Genomic DNA, 18527 nt, shown 5'->3' with positions numbered 1-18527 from the left:
TTCTGGAAAACGGTATTGTGGGAATATTTTACCTAGTAAGAAATATAGATTCTTGGATTGAGAAGTAATTTTTATCGTGAACTCTGAGTATAATTTATGGGGTGCAAATTGTGTGTGTGTGTGTGTGTGTGTGTGTGTGTGTGTGTGTGTGTGTGCGCGCACATGTGTGTGTGCACTTGGGAGATGATTAAGTTATTTAGATTTGGACTGAAACTCAGGAATCAGGTTTCCCCAACTTACACACTTGTTTCCTTCACCCGCCTTGTCCCTCACCTAGTCAGCTCGTTCTCTCTCCATGTTCAGCTTACATGTCAGTTCTCCAGCAAGGTTCCTGAATGCATCCATATATGTCATACTCTTGAGAGTTACAAGTATTCATTTAATAGAACTAATAAGCTGTAAATGCCATGAGTGCCAAAATATATTCTGAATGTGCACTGCTATATTTTCAAAGTTCACTGGGTAGTGTGGGCTCTTAAGTACTTGTTGGAAAGAAGGAAAGAAAAAAAGCAGAACTTCGTTCCTCTGATATTCTATTAAAATCATTTAAACGGTTGATTCTGCCATTGCCTCTTTAGCTGAATTGGGAGAAATCTTGCTAGTGTATTTATAAAACACAAATTTCTCCTCATTTTCTATGAATGTTGAAGTACTTTGAACTTTGTAAAGTTTTATGAATGGAAGAAATATATTCCTATTGCTGCAGGTAAGAAGATTTGGATATATGATAATAAAATAATTTCTGTGAGAGCCAAACACGAAGACATTATTGACTTAAATCCCAATGATTCCATGAGTCATATGCAGAGATACACCCACCTCCTGATTTCCCATTAACATAAAATAAATTCTAATGTAGAAAATTATATTTGTTATCCTGAAATTGTGATGGCCCTTACATTTTTGTATTATTTCTTAAGTAACCTATAATAATATTAATATGGAAATATTAAGGCATTGCTCAGATCTGTTAACAACAATTTGTATTAGAGCTTATTCCCCAAAATGGATGAACTGATATTTGTGTTTCTCTACATGTTTTCAAAATGTTCTGTCATCCTCTTTAGTTCACTATCGGGGTGCACAGAGAACTTTTAGTTCCTTTGTTCCTTTGTTGTGAATGGACTTAATTTTAAATTTGTGTTAGCTTTAAAAGCACTTGGCTTTAACATAGGCTCTCTGTCCAAAAAGATCATGGCTTGGATGTCATAAAGATTTTGCTGCTTTTTAATGATGGATAGACAGACCTCTGATAGACATGGGAGGTGACTAGAGGAGGTAGGTTACAATAAATGATTTCACCTTCCTACCAGTGGTGAAATGAGCTGAGCTCAACACCGGTGGTAGTATCATTTCTAGGTTCAGTCACAGGGAATGGGTGTCCTTTATATGGAGGAAGAGCTTTTAAATAAAGCAGTGATAAATAAATAAATCCTGCTTCTTTTCCAAAATAATTCTTTGAAAATATGTATGCATTTATAAATATTATTGCACACAATTTATAATAAACTCTAACACCCAATGTTTGACTGCATATTAGATACTAATTTTAATTAAAAGTCCAGCGAAGAATTTTATGCTCTTACTTATCAATATGAATTAGCAAAGTGTCACATATGATTATGGGCTACTTTGTACTTTGAGCCCACAAACAGAAGTGGACAGAGTGCTGGTGCTTTCCCGTCTGTTTAGAAGTAGAAATGAAGTAATAGTAAAACTTTCGTGGAAAATAATGTTTTCAACAATTCATTTTATATCAACACTATTTTACAGCAAAACTTCGAGAGTCCTGCTTTGATCCAGGCAATATAATGAATGGCACCAGACTTGGAATGGATTATAAATTAGGGTCAACAGTCACCTATTATTGTGATGCTGGTTACGTTCTTCAAGGTTATTCAACACTCACCTGTATCATGGGAGATGATGGAAGACCTGGATGGAATAGAGCCTTACCAAGTTGTCATGGTAAGAAATATATGTATATATATATATATATTTTTTTGTCTGAGCTTTTATTTTGAGACAGAATCAGAAATTTTTAAACCCATTTTTATATTTTTAAAAATTGACCACTTAACATTCAATCTAAAAGTGTGATATAGGCCAGGCAGAGATTTTATCAAGGATTTTTAAATTGGATTCATTAAAGAAATGGTTTTGGGAAAGTACTTATATTCCCAGGTGTCTCTAAAGCAACGCACACGTTATTGTAGGCAAGCTCCCTGGCACAAGGATATTGCCTTTTTCTATTCTGTGTTCAGGACTTAGAGGAGCACCTGAGAAAATTAGGTGCTCAGAAGATACTGGCTGAGTAAAGGAAGAACAAATACACTGAAACTGACATTTCAACAACATAGATAAATGCAATGACTTAAATATGATCAAGAACTGGTGATAAATCTTTATCCAAACTACACATTTTTCCTAAAAATTAAAGTTGCCTAGAAGTGACAACCATGTTGGACCTGCTGAGGCGGGTCTCACAACAGGGGGAAGGTTCAAGGACACAGTAAAATGGAGGAAGACCTAAAATTAGTTTCAGTAACATCATATCAGATATGTAACTGCCACCGCTAGAGTTAGTACCAGACCAGTGCATCAGATTCAACTTGATACAGGAACTGACAGTGATCACAGCCAGGAGAAGACAGCTGATCTTAGAAAAAGTTAGGAAAAATATATTCAAGGGGAAGACACTTAATGTTCTTGAGATTAAGGAAGTTACTGAAGAGGCACCAGAAACAGAGATGGCACCTTCACTTAGGGTGTGGAATTTGCTAAGCATTTAGCCACAGTAAATGAACAGCCTATTCAGAATTTTGAAAAGATGATTCAGTGGACACAGGAGGGAAGATTGTGGGAGTCCCCAATGAATAATGAAGGAGTTGTGATGATGATGGTTCATGAATATATATTTCTGGATAAATACCAGGAGGATTTTTCACAACAAGGACCAATTTGTCACTTTATGGAACCAGTACCGCATGTTCTTTCTAAAATGCACATCTGAGTGTTAGAAAAGTCCAACACAGTGGTTGAAACATTATTTTACTGAAAAACAGGACATTCTAAAATAAAGCAATGCACAGTTCATTTGCAGACCATGGAAATTTTTATTTCAAGCTTTTGGAGATGGATTTTATAGCTAAATAAAATAATACTGCATGTTGAAAAATCATATACTTGTATACAAGTCTATGAGTACAGAGATACTGTGGGAAAAAAAAAACAGTTCAGTAAGGAGAGAAAAACTATGATATCACTTTGGAAAGTTACCACAGACTCCCTCATCAGTTGAATGATCCCAATGCATTGTACAAAACTGACATGGAGATGATATCATCTAGAGCAGATTTTCTAAACTATAGGTCACCACCAGTGAGTCATAAAATCAATTCACTGGGTCGTGACCAGCATTTTTATAACTGATATAACATTGAATAAAATAAAATAAAATAAAAGATAAATACATAAAAAGAAGAGAAAAATGTTATAATCCAAAGACCATAGTAAGGATAAATATTTTTTTGTGGAACTCTTTTCAGCTATCTATAAAGAAATAAATAAAATACAATAAATACGTGTGTGGAGGGTGTGTGTGTGCATGTAGATATATATGAGTATATTTGCAATGAGGTAATGTATATTTCTTACTACGAGTTGCAGTGAGAAAAAACAATTTTGATCTGATGATTAAAAGAATAGATTTTTGATGTCTGGTACACATAGTATTTTTTCTTAATTATATAATATATTCATGTATTTGAATTATGTGTGTATTATTTCTGACTTAAACAAGTCATTTAACCTCTCTAGAGTCTCTCATCTGTAAAATGAGAGTATTTGAAATTCTTTACTTCAGAATGTTGTGTAAGAACTAAAGAAAAGGTACTTACCTACTAAATGGTCATTCTGTTAGTAACAGAACAGCCAATTAAAACTTGGCTTGAATCGATGGTTTAATCTATCAGAAGACAAGGGGAATAAAAGGAGAAATAATTACTTGAATTTCATTCTGCCAAAGAGAAAAAAAATAATGGCACGAAAGTTTATAAAAAGTTTAAGAGAAAGTGTGGTTGTTTTGTCTTAAGAGCCATGCAAAAGAGGAATTTGTGGATAGACAGAAAATTCATTAAAAAGCTAACAAACAAACAAGCAACAACAACAAAAAAACATGGAAAATTTCCTGAAGCCAAACAAGAAATTACCAAAATCCTGACAGAAAACCAAAGAATAAAGAAAACTATAGATCAGGGGCTCCTGGGTGGCTCAGTAGGTTAAGCTTCACGTTCGTGATTTTGGCTCAGGTCATCATCTTGGGCTTCATGAGATCAAGCCCACATCAGGCTCTACACTGATAGCACAGAGTCTGCCTAAGATTCTCTCTCTCCCTCCTTCTCTTCCCCTCCCCCTACTCTCTTTCTCTCAAAATAAATAAATGTACATTTTAAAAAAACTATAGATCAAAAAGATAAGTATTAATCACTGGGATAAATTATTAAATACATGGTTTTCAATGGCTTAGGTGAAAAAGACAGGTGCAGCAGAGTATGCATTCACCAAGAATATGCCTGCCTAGAATAATCCTATTCCTTGCCATAGATTTCTATATTGATAGGTCATAGAAATGTTAATTGAGCATGGACTATACCATAATGTATACAAATGGTCCTTCTGAACCAAAAATATTTCATGGGATCAATTACAGCCCAATAAAGTGTATTTCATGTTGGTTTAATAGTCAAATCTACAAACAAAACAAAGGCAAGGGTAGACCTGTGTTCAAATCCTCTTACTATATCTATGACCTCAGATGAGCTAAGCCTTGATTTTTAAATCTCTAAAACTGGATGATAGTTATTAACTCAATAGATTATGTGAAGATTCAATTAACCATAGCACATACAGAGGGCCTAGTGAATTTCCCAGCAAACATTGGCATATTAATACGTGTGATATTCAAAATGTTCTGAAAGAAGCACAGCACTAGAAAACATACATTGCACTTTGCATTGTATGTTATGTTTTAGTGGAACTGGTATATTTCTATCATTTTAACATTAATTAAATCTAATTTATTAACGTTAATATATGGATACACATTTACCCACTCCTAAAAACAGCACAAATGTTTAGTATTTTTAAATTTCTTAAAAGAGAATAATCTTCACTATCAGTTTAGTTGGATATGACTAGACTTTTGCCTACATGCCAAGATACTATGGGAATCAAAGTTATTGCATGCATACCTTATACTATTACCCAAAATTAAAGATATATTCATGTTAAAATATGACCACATCTGATGATTTCTAGTATGGGGGGAAGCCCATGTTTTAGAATTAGATGTAATTAACTCTAAACAATGTTTTAAAACGAAGAGAAGACCTAAAATCAGCTATGTGACCTTGTATAATTTATTTTATGTGTCTAAGCATGAGCTAATATTGTATAGTTTGTAAGGTTGTTCGGAGAATTATATTAAATAACTCATTTGGAACATTTGGTTCTGGGGTTCCTGCTAGCTCAGTCAGTAGAGCACGTGACTCTTAATCTTGGGGTCATGAGTTCAAGCCCCACGCTGGGCTTAGAGGTTACCTAATAAAATAAAATAAAATATAAAAATAAATAAATAAATAAATATAACATTGGTTCTGAAGTAATTACTATATCACAGTAAGGAGAGCTTAGTATATTTTAGTTTCTTGATCAGGTTCACACGTATCTGTTTGTTTTCCCTCACAGTAATTATACAGAAATCCAAAATACACAGAACTGGCTGACTTTCAGATTTAATAATTTAATACTTTGAAAGTCAAAATTAGTGGGTAAAGCATCTGCAAAAGAGCCAGAAGTTTTTTTGTTCATAAGGATAAATTTTTTAATTAAGATATATTTTGTATTTTTTATCAAAGTAAAATATACATGGGATAACTGAGAAAATAATTTAAAATAGCTTAGCATTTAAAGTAATTTATTTTTTTAAGTTTATGTATTTTGAGAGGGGGAGGGCAGGGGTAAGGGGGGAGAGAGGGAATCCCAAGCAAACTCTCCACTCTCAGTGTAGAGCCCAATGCGGAGCTTGAACTCATGAACCATGAGATCATGACCTGAGCCAAAATCAAGAGTCGGATACTTAAATGACTGAGCCAACCAGGCGTCCCAATTTAAAGTTATTTAAAGCACTGGTCACCTGCCTCACCCCCCCCCCCCACCTCTATTCTGCTATTACTCAGCTGAGCCTTCTAATAATTTCTAGTTCTAATTGCTCTGATGGCCCTCTCCATGACTCTGCATAACATATGAAGCTCTGTTTCTTGATTTGCCAACTCTAGACAATTTCCATTGATTTCCAGGTATAAAAGATAAAGAGTTATGTCAAATCCACAGCCCCTCTCTTCAATATTCCAGAAATATGTTATGTTTGTTTATTGTAGTAATTGTCTTTGTCATGCATTAATTTTTTATGCCTCTATTGTTAATATCATTAATGTTTAAGAATTAGATTGCCAGGCTCTGCTGCTTTTCATGCTGCATATTACCCACCCCTCAGTAAAATGTTGACTAATATCTCTGAGAACATGGGCAGGAAATTTTGACTGATAGGCTTCACTTTTGAGTATATAAGTAGGATGTTGGCTATTAGACCATGATCCCTAAGTGCCAAAATAACGAAAGCTTTTCATTTTTTACATAAAAGTAAACACCAGCATGACCTTTAATGCAATATTTAAATGCAATATTTTGCTTTTTCTTATAATGTTTCACTCTGAAAGACCATAAGCTCCCAAAGTCTCAGGCTACATGTTTAGCATGAAACATATTAATTTATACATGCAGCCTCTTAGTAAATATGTTTATCCTGAACTGAACCGTAAGAATTTACGTTTGTCTATTTTAGAGGATAGGATTTTTTTTTATCATGGTTTAAGATTGTGTACATTTTAAATCTGAAGGAAATATTTTCAAGAGCTTATGTTGGACCCTGGGAGATTGTATTTGTCAGAAGTAGATCCAAAATGATAGCATCCTGTGGTAAGTCCTGCTCAGTGATGAGAAACCCTGCAGTTTATCTCATGAAAATGTCACAGGTATTAAATGATAGCAAAACAGAATATCCGTGCCTGCAATTCACTTTGTGATCAAAAAAAAAAGTGTTTGGAAAATAATTTCTTACCTTCTTATTTTTCATACTTTGAAAAGTATGTTGAAACTCTGAGTTACTTTAGAAAACTAAAGTGAGTTACTTTAGAAAACTATAGACACTGGATTAAAGTGGAAATCTTATTGCTCTTATCCATAAAATGACTCAATATTAGCTAAAGGAAATGAAACACAAATAGTGACAGATTCCATCTTTTTCTCTTAATATTCACTACTTGATTTATTTCACCTAATGGCATTGCAGTTGTTTATATAAACACACCTCTACCCTAATCTAGGGCAACTACAGGCTATCTCTTAGGTCTTAGCCTCCCCCCTGGCTAGTTTCTCTCTTTCCCTTGTTTCCTGATACAATCTCTTATGAACACAACAAAGTAATCTTTCAAACATATGTCAGATTATATCAAAATCTACCAGTGACTTTCTAAATCTGAGTAAATTCCAAAGATCTTACAATATGAGGTTCTACTTAATCTACCTATATATACTCTGACCTCTTTACTATTCTTGCTCCCTACTACACTCTTTGGGCCACAAGGGCCTCCTTGATGTTTCTTGAAAGCACTGTTCACACTTCCACCTCAGGGCTTTTGCACTTACTTGTCCTTTGTGTCTGAATACTTTTTTTCCCAGCTTTCTGGCTGAAGCTCTCAGACTTCCTTTAGGCTTCTGACCACTTGTTTTCTTAGTAGAAAAAACATTCCAATTTACCCTCTCCTTGCTCCCTAAAGCTTCCAGGATGGAATCAAGTATATCTAAAGTTGAAATATTCCTGGTGTGTGCAAAGTCCCAGTTATTTTAGGGCCTTAGAACTCTGAAAGTTAGATCATTAAATTTAGAAGTACTAAGCACAGCACTAATACAATATTGTTTTTTTTTAACAGATAAAATTGACATATAACATTAAATTTGCTTTAGATATACAACAAAATGATTTGATATTTATATATATTGCGAAATGATCGCAACAATAAGTATAGTTGACATCCATCACCATACAGTTACAATTTTTTCTTATGATAAATAATTTCAAGATGTACTCTCTTAGCAACTTTCAGATATGCAAGATAGTACTATTAATGATATCATCATGCTGCACATTACATACCCATGGCTTATTTATTTCATGATTGGACCAATGCAGTATTCTTGATCTTTTCCATTGCTATAGCATACAGGAGAACATGCATTTGACAGTTAATTACAATAATAAGACCCTAAGAATAAACATATTTGTACTGTTAAAGAATCAGTAGCTTTCCACTTATTCTAAAGAAAAGATGGTATCATGCATTCCTCTTTTTCAAACATTCAAAAGTATGAATTATATGCCTGGTCCTGCGCTAACTATGAATTCAATATGGTTCTTGCCCTTAGAGAGTTTATAATCAGATGATATACAGACAGATACGGTCCATTGCTGGAAATAAAATCAGTGCTACAAGCACAGCATGGAGGTGCCTCTGAACCAATTACAAAGAGAGATCAGGAAAGTCTTCCTTGAGGCGCCTGGTTGCTCAGTTGGTTAAGCTTTGGACTTCAGCTCAGGTCATGATCTCGCGGTTCATGGGTGGGTTTGAGCCCCGCGTCAGGCTCTGTTACTGATTGCTCAGAGCCTGGAGTCTGCTTCGGATTCTGTGTCTCCCTCTTTTTCTGCCCTCCCCCACTCACGCTCTGTCTCTCAAAAAATGAATAAATGTTAATTTTTTTTAAAAGAAAGTCTTCCTTATAAAAATGACACATAAAGTGAATCTTAAAAATATAAGTAAGAAGGAACCAGGTGAGGTACAGGCATGAGGAGATGGTGCATTTCACACCCAGGGTTGAGCATTCATAAATATATACAGGCAAGAGTAAACGAAGGAGAGTAGGTAGAATTTCCAGCAGCTCAACATGGCAAGCCTAGAGAGAGGACTCATAGAGATCATAGTTTATCTGTACTGAGAATGGTTTAAAGTTTTGTACATATATTATTTAGAGCCTAACACAACTCCATGGATTGAGGACTACTAATATTCTCATTTACAGATGAGGAAACCAAGACACAAAGAGAGGTTCAGTCACTTGCTCTAAGTCACGGTTGCCCAGCAGTCATGTTTTGGATTCTAGGCTCAATCACTGCCCTATAGGTAGGCTGATTAATTCTACAAATGACCTTGCATTCATCTTTTTTATATCTGCAGTTTTAGCAAATTGCAGTCGATTAAATGTTTCATGAATGGATATGTGGCATGAAAAATAAGTGGTGAAATTTGGGGCTCTCCACTTATTTCTGAAATCTTCCTCCATGCTAAGTATGAGAATTAATAAAAAGTAAATTCCTACCAATAACTAATAAAAGTGTTCATCTGACATGCATTTTTGCATTGCATTTGAAATACAACCTTACACAGAATGCAAATAAATACCTTAATAGATATAGTCAGTGTTAGTTCTTTTGAATATCGGCACCATTATTTTCAATACCTTTGTTTCTCTCCTGCTAATGTAAGTCCTAGATTCTGGGGGGAAAAAGAGAATTAAGTAACTCAATCATTGGTAACTGTAAGTCTTTTCAAAGTACATACACACAAGTACATTAAGATTAGACATCCAGTAGTCATAGGGCACCATTCTTTGTTCAACATCCAATTATATGTGGAATGATAAAAGCTTTTAAAAGGGGAGCCCTCTTACCCTATCAACGGAAGAGAAAGCTTCAAAAGAAACAAACTAAAAAATAAAAAGTTCATTTTGCAATTCCAGCTCTCCAATTTTACAGTTATCTCTCATTAATAAGCTCATCTGACCTACTTTTAATTAAATCATATTGCTTTAGTGTATGAAGTAGAAAACTCAACTCTTATTCCAGATATCCTGCTTAAATGGCATGGCTTGTCTTGGGCTAATTTCTTATCACAAATGTCCTTGAGGTTTATAGAATTTTTTTTGAGGTTTGAAACAAGTCTAGAGCCCCATTCCATTATAAATGCATATAGGTATCATCTAGTCTAATATACTGAGCCATTTAGCATTTGATGCCATTTAAAATATGTGATATAATTAAGGCATGTAGATGCAAGATTCATAAAACAAAGGCCTAGTGATAAATTATTTCTGAGTATCATCAAATATCTGCCTTTCATTAGCTACACATAGGAATTTTGTTCACAGACATAATATACAGATTATGTTTCGTAACCATGCTAAAAAGAAGTGTAATGCATTTCTTTTCTTTTCCTTTCTTTCCTTTTTTTTTTTTTTTAGTAAACTCTAGGCCCAGTGAGGGACTTGAACTCATGACCCCAAGATCAAGTGTCACATATTCTACCACCTGAGTCATGCACCCCAAAAGTATTTTCTATTTTAAAAACTTAAAGTAGTATTGAGAAAAACCAAGGTATGCTTGGTTTTTATATGATGGGAAGGGGGGGGGGGGAGTATTACTTAAAATGAAGTGGGAAGGAAAGCTAATGTTATTGAGCACCTGCTATTTCCAGGCACTCTTACTTACATTATCATTCCAGCTGGCCTCCTGCATGCTAGTCTAGAGAATCATTAACATTGTTATAAACAAATCCCTGCTGCTATGAATTCTGGATCATACTATGTAGAGTCCCCTGTGTAAGAAGCAGTTTGATTGCAAATCAGTGCCTATAATTCAGAGCATATTTACTTGTGGCCACTGACTTGGAGCTCATATTTTAAACCATCTTTATTTTCTCTGCTTTTGGGATCTCAGTCACTATGCCATATCTTCGGAGGGGTAGTCTCGTGGCTTCTCACTGTACAAAGAAGCCCCTATTCTCCACTACCATGCAGGCTTTGAGTTAGACTTCAAACTTGCCTCCCTAATATGTCACCAGTTTTTACAGAAAAGCAAAAAAGAAAAAAAAACTTACATATACAGAAAATCTATCAACCCAGAAATTCTCTCCTTGCAGATCAAGAAAATAAAGTATACAGCAGTAACTATTAATAGTCATGTTGAGAATCAAACTGTATTAAGGAATGGTATTAAGGTAATAAGAAAACAGATCTAAAAATAGTCAAAATGTTCTTCTATTGGAGAAAAAAAACCTAGTAAAAATTTCAACCCACAAAACCTAGAGAGAAAAAAATCAGATTTATTAGTGAATAAGGATATTTGGAATATAATGAACATTGCCGGCAGTCTATGAAAGATACTAGAAAGACCAGACAGAATCTCATACAAATTTATAAAGAAAGAACAAATAACACTTCTTTTATCTTCTTGAGACACACACTGAGGTACCTTGTCTCCATATACCTTGTGAGTATACCTTGGAAGAACCCTGAGTTAATTTCTGAAGAATTGTTTACTTCAGTCAGAAGGCCAGCAGTCCTGCACTATAAAATCAAAAGTTGGGGCCTATTATGTTTTAAAAGAGATGCCCTAAAGGAGGCTGCTGCTTTCCTCCCCTTTATTAAACGCGGAAAATTTCATTTTACACTTACACTTCAGCAGTGAGCCATTCACTCCAAGATATACACATAAAAGAAGATAATACAGAGCTTGCTGTGCAATAGGGAATTTTGTTCCTAATCCCAAATGCCAGATCCAGTTAGACTGAAATACTTGGGAGTGTTAGTGAGTAAATCTGGACCATACTGAGGCAATGGTTCTAAGTATCTTCAAACCTAAGCCAAACTGAAGACTGGATATTTCTCCCCTAGTTCCAAATCTGAGTTTTAGGACCTTTCTGATTCGAGGAAGAGTTCATCTGTCATGTTAGGAAGAGATACAAGAGAGCAAAAAGGCAAGGGTCCTCCAGTGCAACTAATGTTTTCCAGAACTTCATAGGCCAAAGCAACAATCTCTGAGCCAAGTACCGTTAAAGAAAAGAGAAAACAAAAAATTACGAAAGTCATCAGATGGATTTGGGAGGAATCTAATTAGAATTGGGTTTCTTTTTTGTGTAATGATGAATGCTATCCTAGAATTATCTTTTTTAGGTGTAAAAATATAATAAAGCACATAGGTGTAAGCAATAAACTGATTATATTAAAATGCAGTTATCCAAGTACTTAAAATCTATAATTGAAAAAACAAATTTTGATGTAATAATATATTGCTTCCTAATTGTTCCCTTAAATTGGAAGTTCTGAAAAGCTTAATAACTACTATAGGGATAAGCAGAAATAATATTTTGAGGTATCCACAACAATTATGTAATATAAAAACATCTGTAATTTCTATTGGTGACAAAGTCGCAGTTACTTCTAATACTACTGTGGTTTTCTGCCTACGTTTGAAATGGAATGAAATGGTATAATTCACTAAAAATAAAAAAATCCATTAGGGTTGAAAAATATATACATTTTTTTCCCTGTCCAAATTCATGAAACAAGAAAAAGAACCCGTGAGTTGTAAGAAAAAGGAGAAGACAGGCCAATTTCACCTCCTTTTCACTATTAACATTGGCTCTTGCTTCTCCCTGGCCTTCTAAAGCATAAAGAGTCCAAAGAGTAGAGGACTATGTCCACACCGATTGTTAACAGCTGGGCACAGTGACAGCCCCCCAACCCCCGCCACTCCTTGAGAAAACAGCTAAATTACAGTTGTAGGTTCCTCTTCCTTTGGGTTGGAGTACCCTGGTCTTCATCCCTAGGGAAATGAAGAGGAGAGGAAAATAAAAACCACTGGCTCTTCCTAGAGGGAAACAATGCCCTGGGTAGAATCGCTTAAATGGCATTCCTCTCTCTCAAGGGAAGAGTTTGGCAGAAACACCAGGTAAGTTTCCTCCTGTCCTTTCTCTAAACTCTGTATTTCTTTCTGGGATTGATGAGATTAGTTCATCTTCCTAAGGCCTTTATGAAACCCTCAACATATTACCTCCAGAAGATTCTGTGGGGCCAGAGAGTTGTTTCATTCATTTTGTCTAAGCCTCACCATATACCAGATCTGGTTCCACTTTGAAATGTCCTCTCTTCCAAGGCTACTCAGTCAGTAAATAGTGAAGCTGGAATTCAAAACTAGATCTTGCAGACTCCAAAAATTTGGGTTTTTATATTGCACTTGCTATGCTACCCTAAGCAAGTGGTTTGAAAAATATGAGTTTTACATTCTGTGCATTTAGTCACCAGCAAGATAGTAATATACTGTATATTTTATTTTTCCTAATATTTATGACATATATTTCTTACAAGTCCATTAAATAAACAGACACTCTGCTAAGCTCCAGAATTATAAGTAGTGCATAAAAAGACATGGAAATTTTGACTTAATACATTTGGAGTTAAGTGATAGAGACAGACCCTAATCAAAAGGCCATACAAATAAGTGGCTTTATATAAATATAAAACAAGTTATAATAAGTGCCTTGAAAGTAATGGAATGCTATATGATGGGATCCTCTGAACTAATCTGGAAGACAGAGAAGACTTTCCTGAGAAATCAATGTGTAGCGATCCAGTAGGAGTAAGAAATTGTCACAGAGGATTTTTTTTCCCTACACTCATTTTGTGCTAATATACTAGCTGTCTTAAAGTATGTTTTAAACAACAAAAGATTGCCATCACTTAAAATCAATGACTTATAAATAAGAAACTAAGCAGTGAAAAGGAATTTTAGTTTTTAAACAGCACCAATAATTCAACCAAAATTATTTTAAGAACTTGTCTTTCCATATCCAGTTTCCTAGCAATTGCTAGGGACTTGGGAGCATAGGGAATAGCAAGTGACTGCTAATGAGTACAGGAACTCCTTTGAGGATGACACATATTCTGAAATTAGGTAGAGGTGTGGTCCACAACTTTGTGAATATGCTAAACAACCACAACAATAACACTCAATTGTATACATCATACGTCAATCTTGAAAATGAGGTTGAAAATGAGTGACATAGGTATCACAGATGAACTACTAACATCCATTCTATGAGAATTTATATATGGTAGCATGGCAGACCCATCCAAGGAATGAATATAGCTCTTCGGAGGTCTTTGTCCTAGGATGACTCTTCTTCTTCTAAGAACATACACTCTGATGGAGAACACAGCTCACAGAGCACTGGTGCATGAAGGGAATACCTTTCCAGGCAGCACAATCAAATGAGTGAGTCCAGGCAATCGGTGAGGTGACAGATGTAGAAGGACATCTCCTACTAAGTTTACTTAGTGAGGGATTAAAGTGGTTTACAAGCCACCGATTACAGCATTGAGATGGAGTTTTGTTTTTGTTGGTTTGTTTGTTTGTTTTTAGTGTTAAGCAGGGGTGTGGAATTATAACAAAGGATTAGTTCACAAGTAGTAAAGACTGATTTTTGCTTTTTTTTTCTTTTGGGCGAATAGATGAGGCAATAGGAAACTCATAACAATATTATCTTTAGTTTTCCAGATAAATGAATGTGAATATATCAGAACTAATGCAAAAGAAAATGAAAATCAAAATAAATAAGTTAGTTAAGGTAATCGTTTATAATTTAAAGAAATAGTTACTACCATTATGACAAAATGGCCTTATTAGAGGAACATCATCTAACAGATAAACAAAATGAAATGCTTATTTATTTAGGAGACATGATGCAAAGCATGAAATCAATGGCTGAATAATAAGCTATTTTTTACTAAGAACAGGTTTCAAACAAAGCAAGAGTAGTTTTAATCTTGAAGTCAATACTGGGAATATTAGCTGCCTGCATTACAAACTCAATTCCAAAGTTTAAGGCTTATGAAAGGACTTAGCTTAAAAAAAAAAAAAAAAGACTCGGTGGCAGATACAGCTTTCAAACCCTTTTTCTCCCAGGATTTTTGATTTGTGACATTCAATCAGGCTACATCAGGGCATAAGTAATTTCCCAGAAGTAGACCAGCACTTTCCCAAAAGTACAGCAGTTCTCTCCAACTGAAGGAGGCACAGGCCGCATCTAGTAAATTATTGATTTAATATAGTATTTTGCTCTTTTTGTGACCCACAAGAATTAATCACTTTTAAAAGTACCCAACATTCCTCTGAGAAAAATTTATATATTCTATAATAATTTTCACGATAAGGTATATTTGATAATAAATTATACATTACACAACCAAAAAGGTTTGAAATTGCAAGTAGCTTACGGCTGTGTTGAGCGTACTATGCAGTCTCTAAGATATGTTGGACGTTCGAGTAGGACCTCTTCCATAAAAATGGTTTGAGATCCTTCTGTTTCACTGGGAAGTTACTCTTTGTTCTCCTTCTTCTTCTTCTTCTTCTCCAGCCCTCCTCCTGCCTCCTGCACACATGATCGAATCTTAGAGGGGAAGTCCTTTTCACTAGGTGACTAGAAACCTTAAAATCCAGTTACAGATTCATCCCCTGATGTCCCTGGAAATACCACGTCTGTTTACTGCCTCATCCTTTCTTCTTGCAAGAGTAAAACAAGCACATACAGTATAGTTGCAGTCTGGGCACATTGTACCGATACAAATGAATCCATATAAATTCAGGCAAAGAGGATTTAAAAAAAAACAAACATTAAAAAAAAGAGAGAGAGAGAACAAGAAAAATCATGAAATTAAACAGTGTGAGTGATTTCACTCACTCAGTGAAGGTATGTTCCAGACTAATTAAATGTTAGCATGGATTTGCTACTGTAAAATGGTAGACATGAGTCTGCTGTTCCCTCAGTGGAACTCAATCCTATCATTGAGCATATTTTCAATGCTTAAAGATACACATCTTTTACATAATATTGCCTCTAAATGTAAAGCAACAGTGATTCCTGGCAATCGGAGACTTCAATCACAGAAATAGGCTAATATGGATTTATTGAGAGGGTATGTTTCAATTCTGTCTTGGATTTAAGTGAATTTCTGGAAAAATTTCTACAAAATGAAATGTTCATGTACGTGCTGTCTATGGAACACCGTTTATAGTAGCCTGCTTGGTATGATAAGCATAGTACATTTCAACCTCCCACAAACATTTATGGAGAACCCACTGTTTATCAGAACTGTTCCAGGAAGAGAAGAGAAATACGATAAGACGTGTCTGTCAGAAACATCGTGAGCAGCGGTGAGAACTTGCAAGGATCGGTAGAGCTAGTTGTCTCTTCCAAGAGCCCATGTGGAAACTGTTGGGAGTTTGGGTTGTGGCAGTTTCAGTGGCAGAGAGGAGAGAGAGAGACTGATAAGCTACGTAAAGGTACAAGCAACAAATCAATGGTGTATTGGACCCCAAGAGTCAGGGAGAGAGTGTCAAGCGTAATGGTATGTTATAATAGGCTAAGTTTGACATTTTAAATCTTTAAAGTACTTTGGCTCTCCGTGCATACATTGAAACACGGTTCTTTGGTTCTACAAAATTCTAATCAATTATAGACAATAATATAAATGTGAGAATTATTACCAAAGTGATAGCACATTTTGGAATCATCAGTCTGGCATTTTGCAAAGGGTGTTCTAAGGAACATTGGTCCCATGAGATGTTACCCTGAAACAGTCTCCACGATCAAATAAGTTTGTAAGAATGAATATGACAGTCCCTAGACCTTACTAAAGTATCAATGAAGTCATAAAGAACTTTTTCTTTTATCCACGTATGTTCCAAACTTAATTATAGAACCTTTTCATAATTCACGTGTTCTACAACAATGCTATTAAATATAGATTTAAGCAGTTGTCATATGTATCAAATAAGTTATAATCAGGAACTGGTACAGGTGAGTTCTTACATTAAATGCATTACAAGGGATATGGGCTTTCAGAGAAACACAGCCAGTGTGACAAATGGCCCACTGGTATAAGTAAAATGGCAAAAATAAGCATAGAATTCAAAGTCTTGGCTGGCTCCTAACTTCTACTGATTGTGAACAGAGCCAAAAAGATAAAGGCTGCCCTTTCCTATACCCACCAGTATGATGAAATTAAAACAGGAAGAGAGGATGTGAAAAGTTTCTAGGAACAAATATTAGGAAAATTAGTAAAGTTGTTCTGGCTTAGTCATTATTCCATTTAAATTTTTGTAAACATAGAACAGATTACAATAAATCTCTATCTCAAAGCACAGTTAATTTTCCCTTATTTATATTATTTGCATACTACACGGAATACTTTCAGTCACTACAGTATTCAACATAAGTGATTATAAACTAGGACATGCTGTAAGCACTGACCAGAAGGAACCCCAGATTATTGATACTAGGACAAATAACAGAATCTAATACAGTATTAGTTACCCTAAGAACAGGTGACTATACTGCAACCTTATATTCATCAATGATTAAAAAACAACTTCACATTTTTTATATTTATAAATGATACTTTTTGAAATAGCTGTCCTAAATGTCCATTATGCAAAATAAACTATAAAAAACAAATTGAGGTTGTCAGATGCATATTCATGTGGAATAGCAGAATGTTCATGACTAAGTCACAAAGCTGAACTTGAACGAAAAGCTCTCATTTCTATTCATATTTTCCAAATATGAAAATAAGAGCTATTGTCACATACATTCAAAGTGTTGTAACTTTGGAGCACCTTAAAATCAGAAGCAAAGTTAATATAAATCGTAGTACTCATTCTTGAATGATTTTCTCATCAGTAATATCAGCTGAATAAAGTTATCTGTGCTGAACGAAGAATACACCTGACCACTCTCGTCTCAAACAATGATGAGTGACGAGAGCAATGCATCTTTGGTTATCATCACCACTGTCAATTTGTTGTTGTTCTGGGGAGTTCTAATTTTAGTATGCTTAATCCTAACTGTATATTACCATTTTACAGAACATTAAAAGGCAGGACATTCATTAGCCACCCAACACAATACAAGATACTGTTTGTGTTGTATGTATGTGTTTTAAGTATATTGATATATTTTAAACTCTGGCCAGGAATCCATCAAATGTGTTTACTTTTTCAAGCTATCATGACTCTTCTCCAGTCACCTAAAACAACACTGCACCCAGCTGTCTTTAAAAGGAAAATCAGGGGGCACCCGGGTGGCTCAGTCAGTTAAGCCTCTGACTCTGGATTTTGGCTCAGGTCAGGATCGCAGGGTGTGTGAAATCCAGCCCTGTTTGGGATGCTCTATCTCCCTCTCTCTCTGCCCCTCCCAGGCTCATGCTTTTTCTCTACAAACGAACAAACACTGAAAAGGAAAATTAGGCAATAACTCCAATAAATTCCCAGCATGTAACCTAAACCTATGTATTTCTAGTCCATCTGTTTTCCTCAGGTCACAGGGGAATGTCACTGATGGTTTCAAAAGTGAAATGGCTCCACTTTGGTTTTTTATCTTACCTTTTCCTAGACTCTAGTTCTGCTCCTGATTTTCCCTTTGCAATGACTCCTTCCTCCCCGTTAAATAAAACAGTAATAAAACTCGCTCAGCTTTGCATCTTCCCCTGACTACTCCCCACATTCTCCTTTTGTTTAT

At 35.2% G+C, this 18527-nt stretch overlaps 1 protein-coding gene and 1 pseudogene across 2 annotated transcripts in view; both read left to right on the top strand.

Annotated features, from left to right (window-relative positions):
- Positions 1-18527, top strand: part of CSMD3 (CUB and Sushi multiple domains 3) — a 1245616-nt gene that overhangs the window by 977169 nt on the left and 249920 nt on the right. For both annotated transcript variants that reach the window (XM_078441978.2, XM_078441977.2), the window contains one exon: positions 1774-1968. In XM_078441978.2, coding sequence (XP_078298104.1) covers positions 1774-1968 — 195 coding nt within the window. The remainder of the gene's footprint in view (positions 1-1773; positions 1969-18527) is intronic.
- LOC132664869 (small ribosomal subunit protein mS31 pseudogene) lies at positions 2460-3080 on the top strand (annotated as a pseudogene).

The sequence above is a fragment of the Panthera onca genome, chromosome F2, assembly GCF_046562875.1.
Source record: "Panthera onca isolate mPanOnc1 chromosome F2, mPanOnc1 haplotype 2, whole genome shotgun sequence".
Classification (NCBI taxonomy): domain Eukaryota; kingdom Metazoa; phylum Chordata; class Mammalia; order Carnivora; family Felidae; genus Panthera; species Panthera onca.
This window is presented reverse-complemented; position numbering and strand designations above follow the sequence as displayed.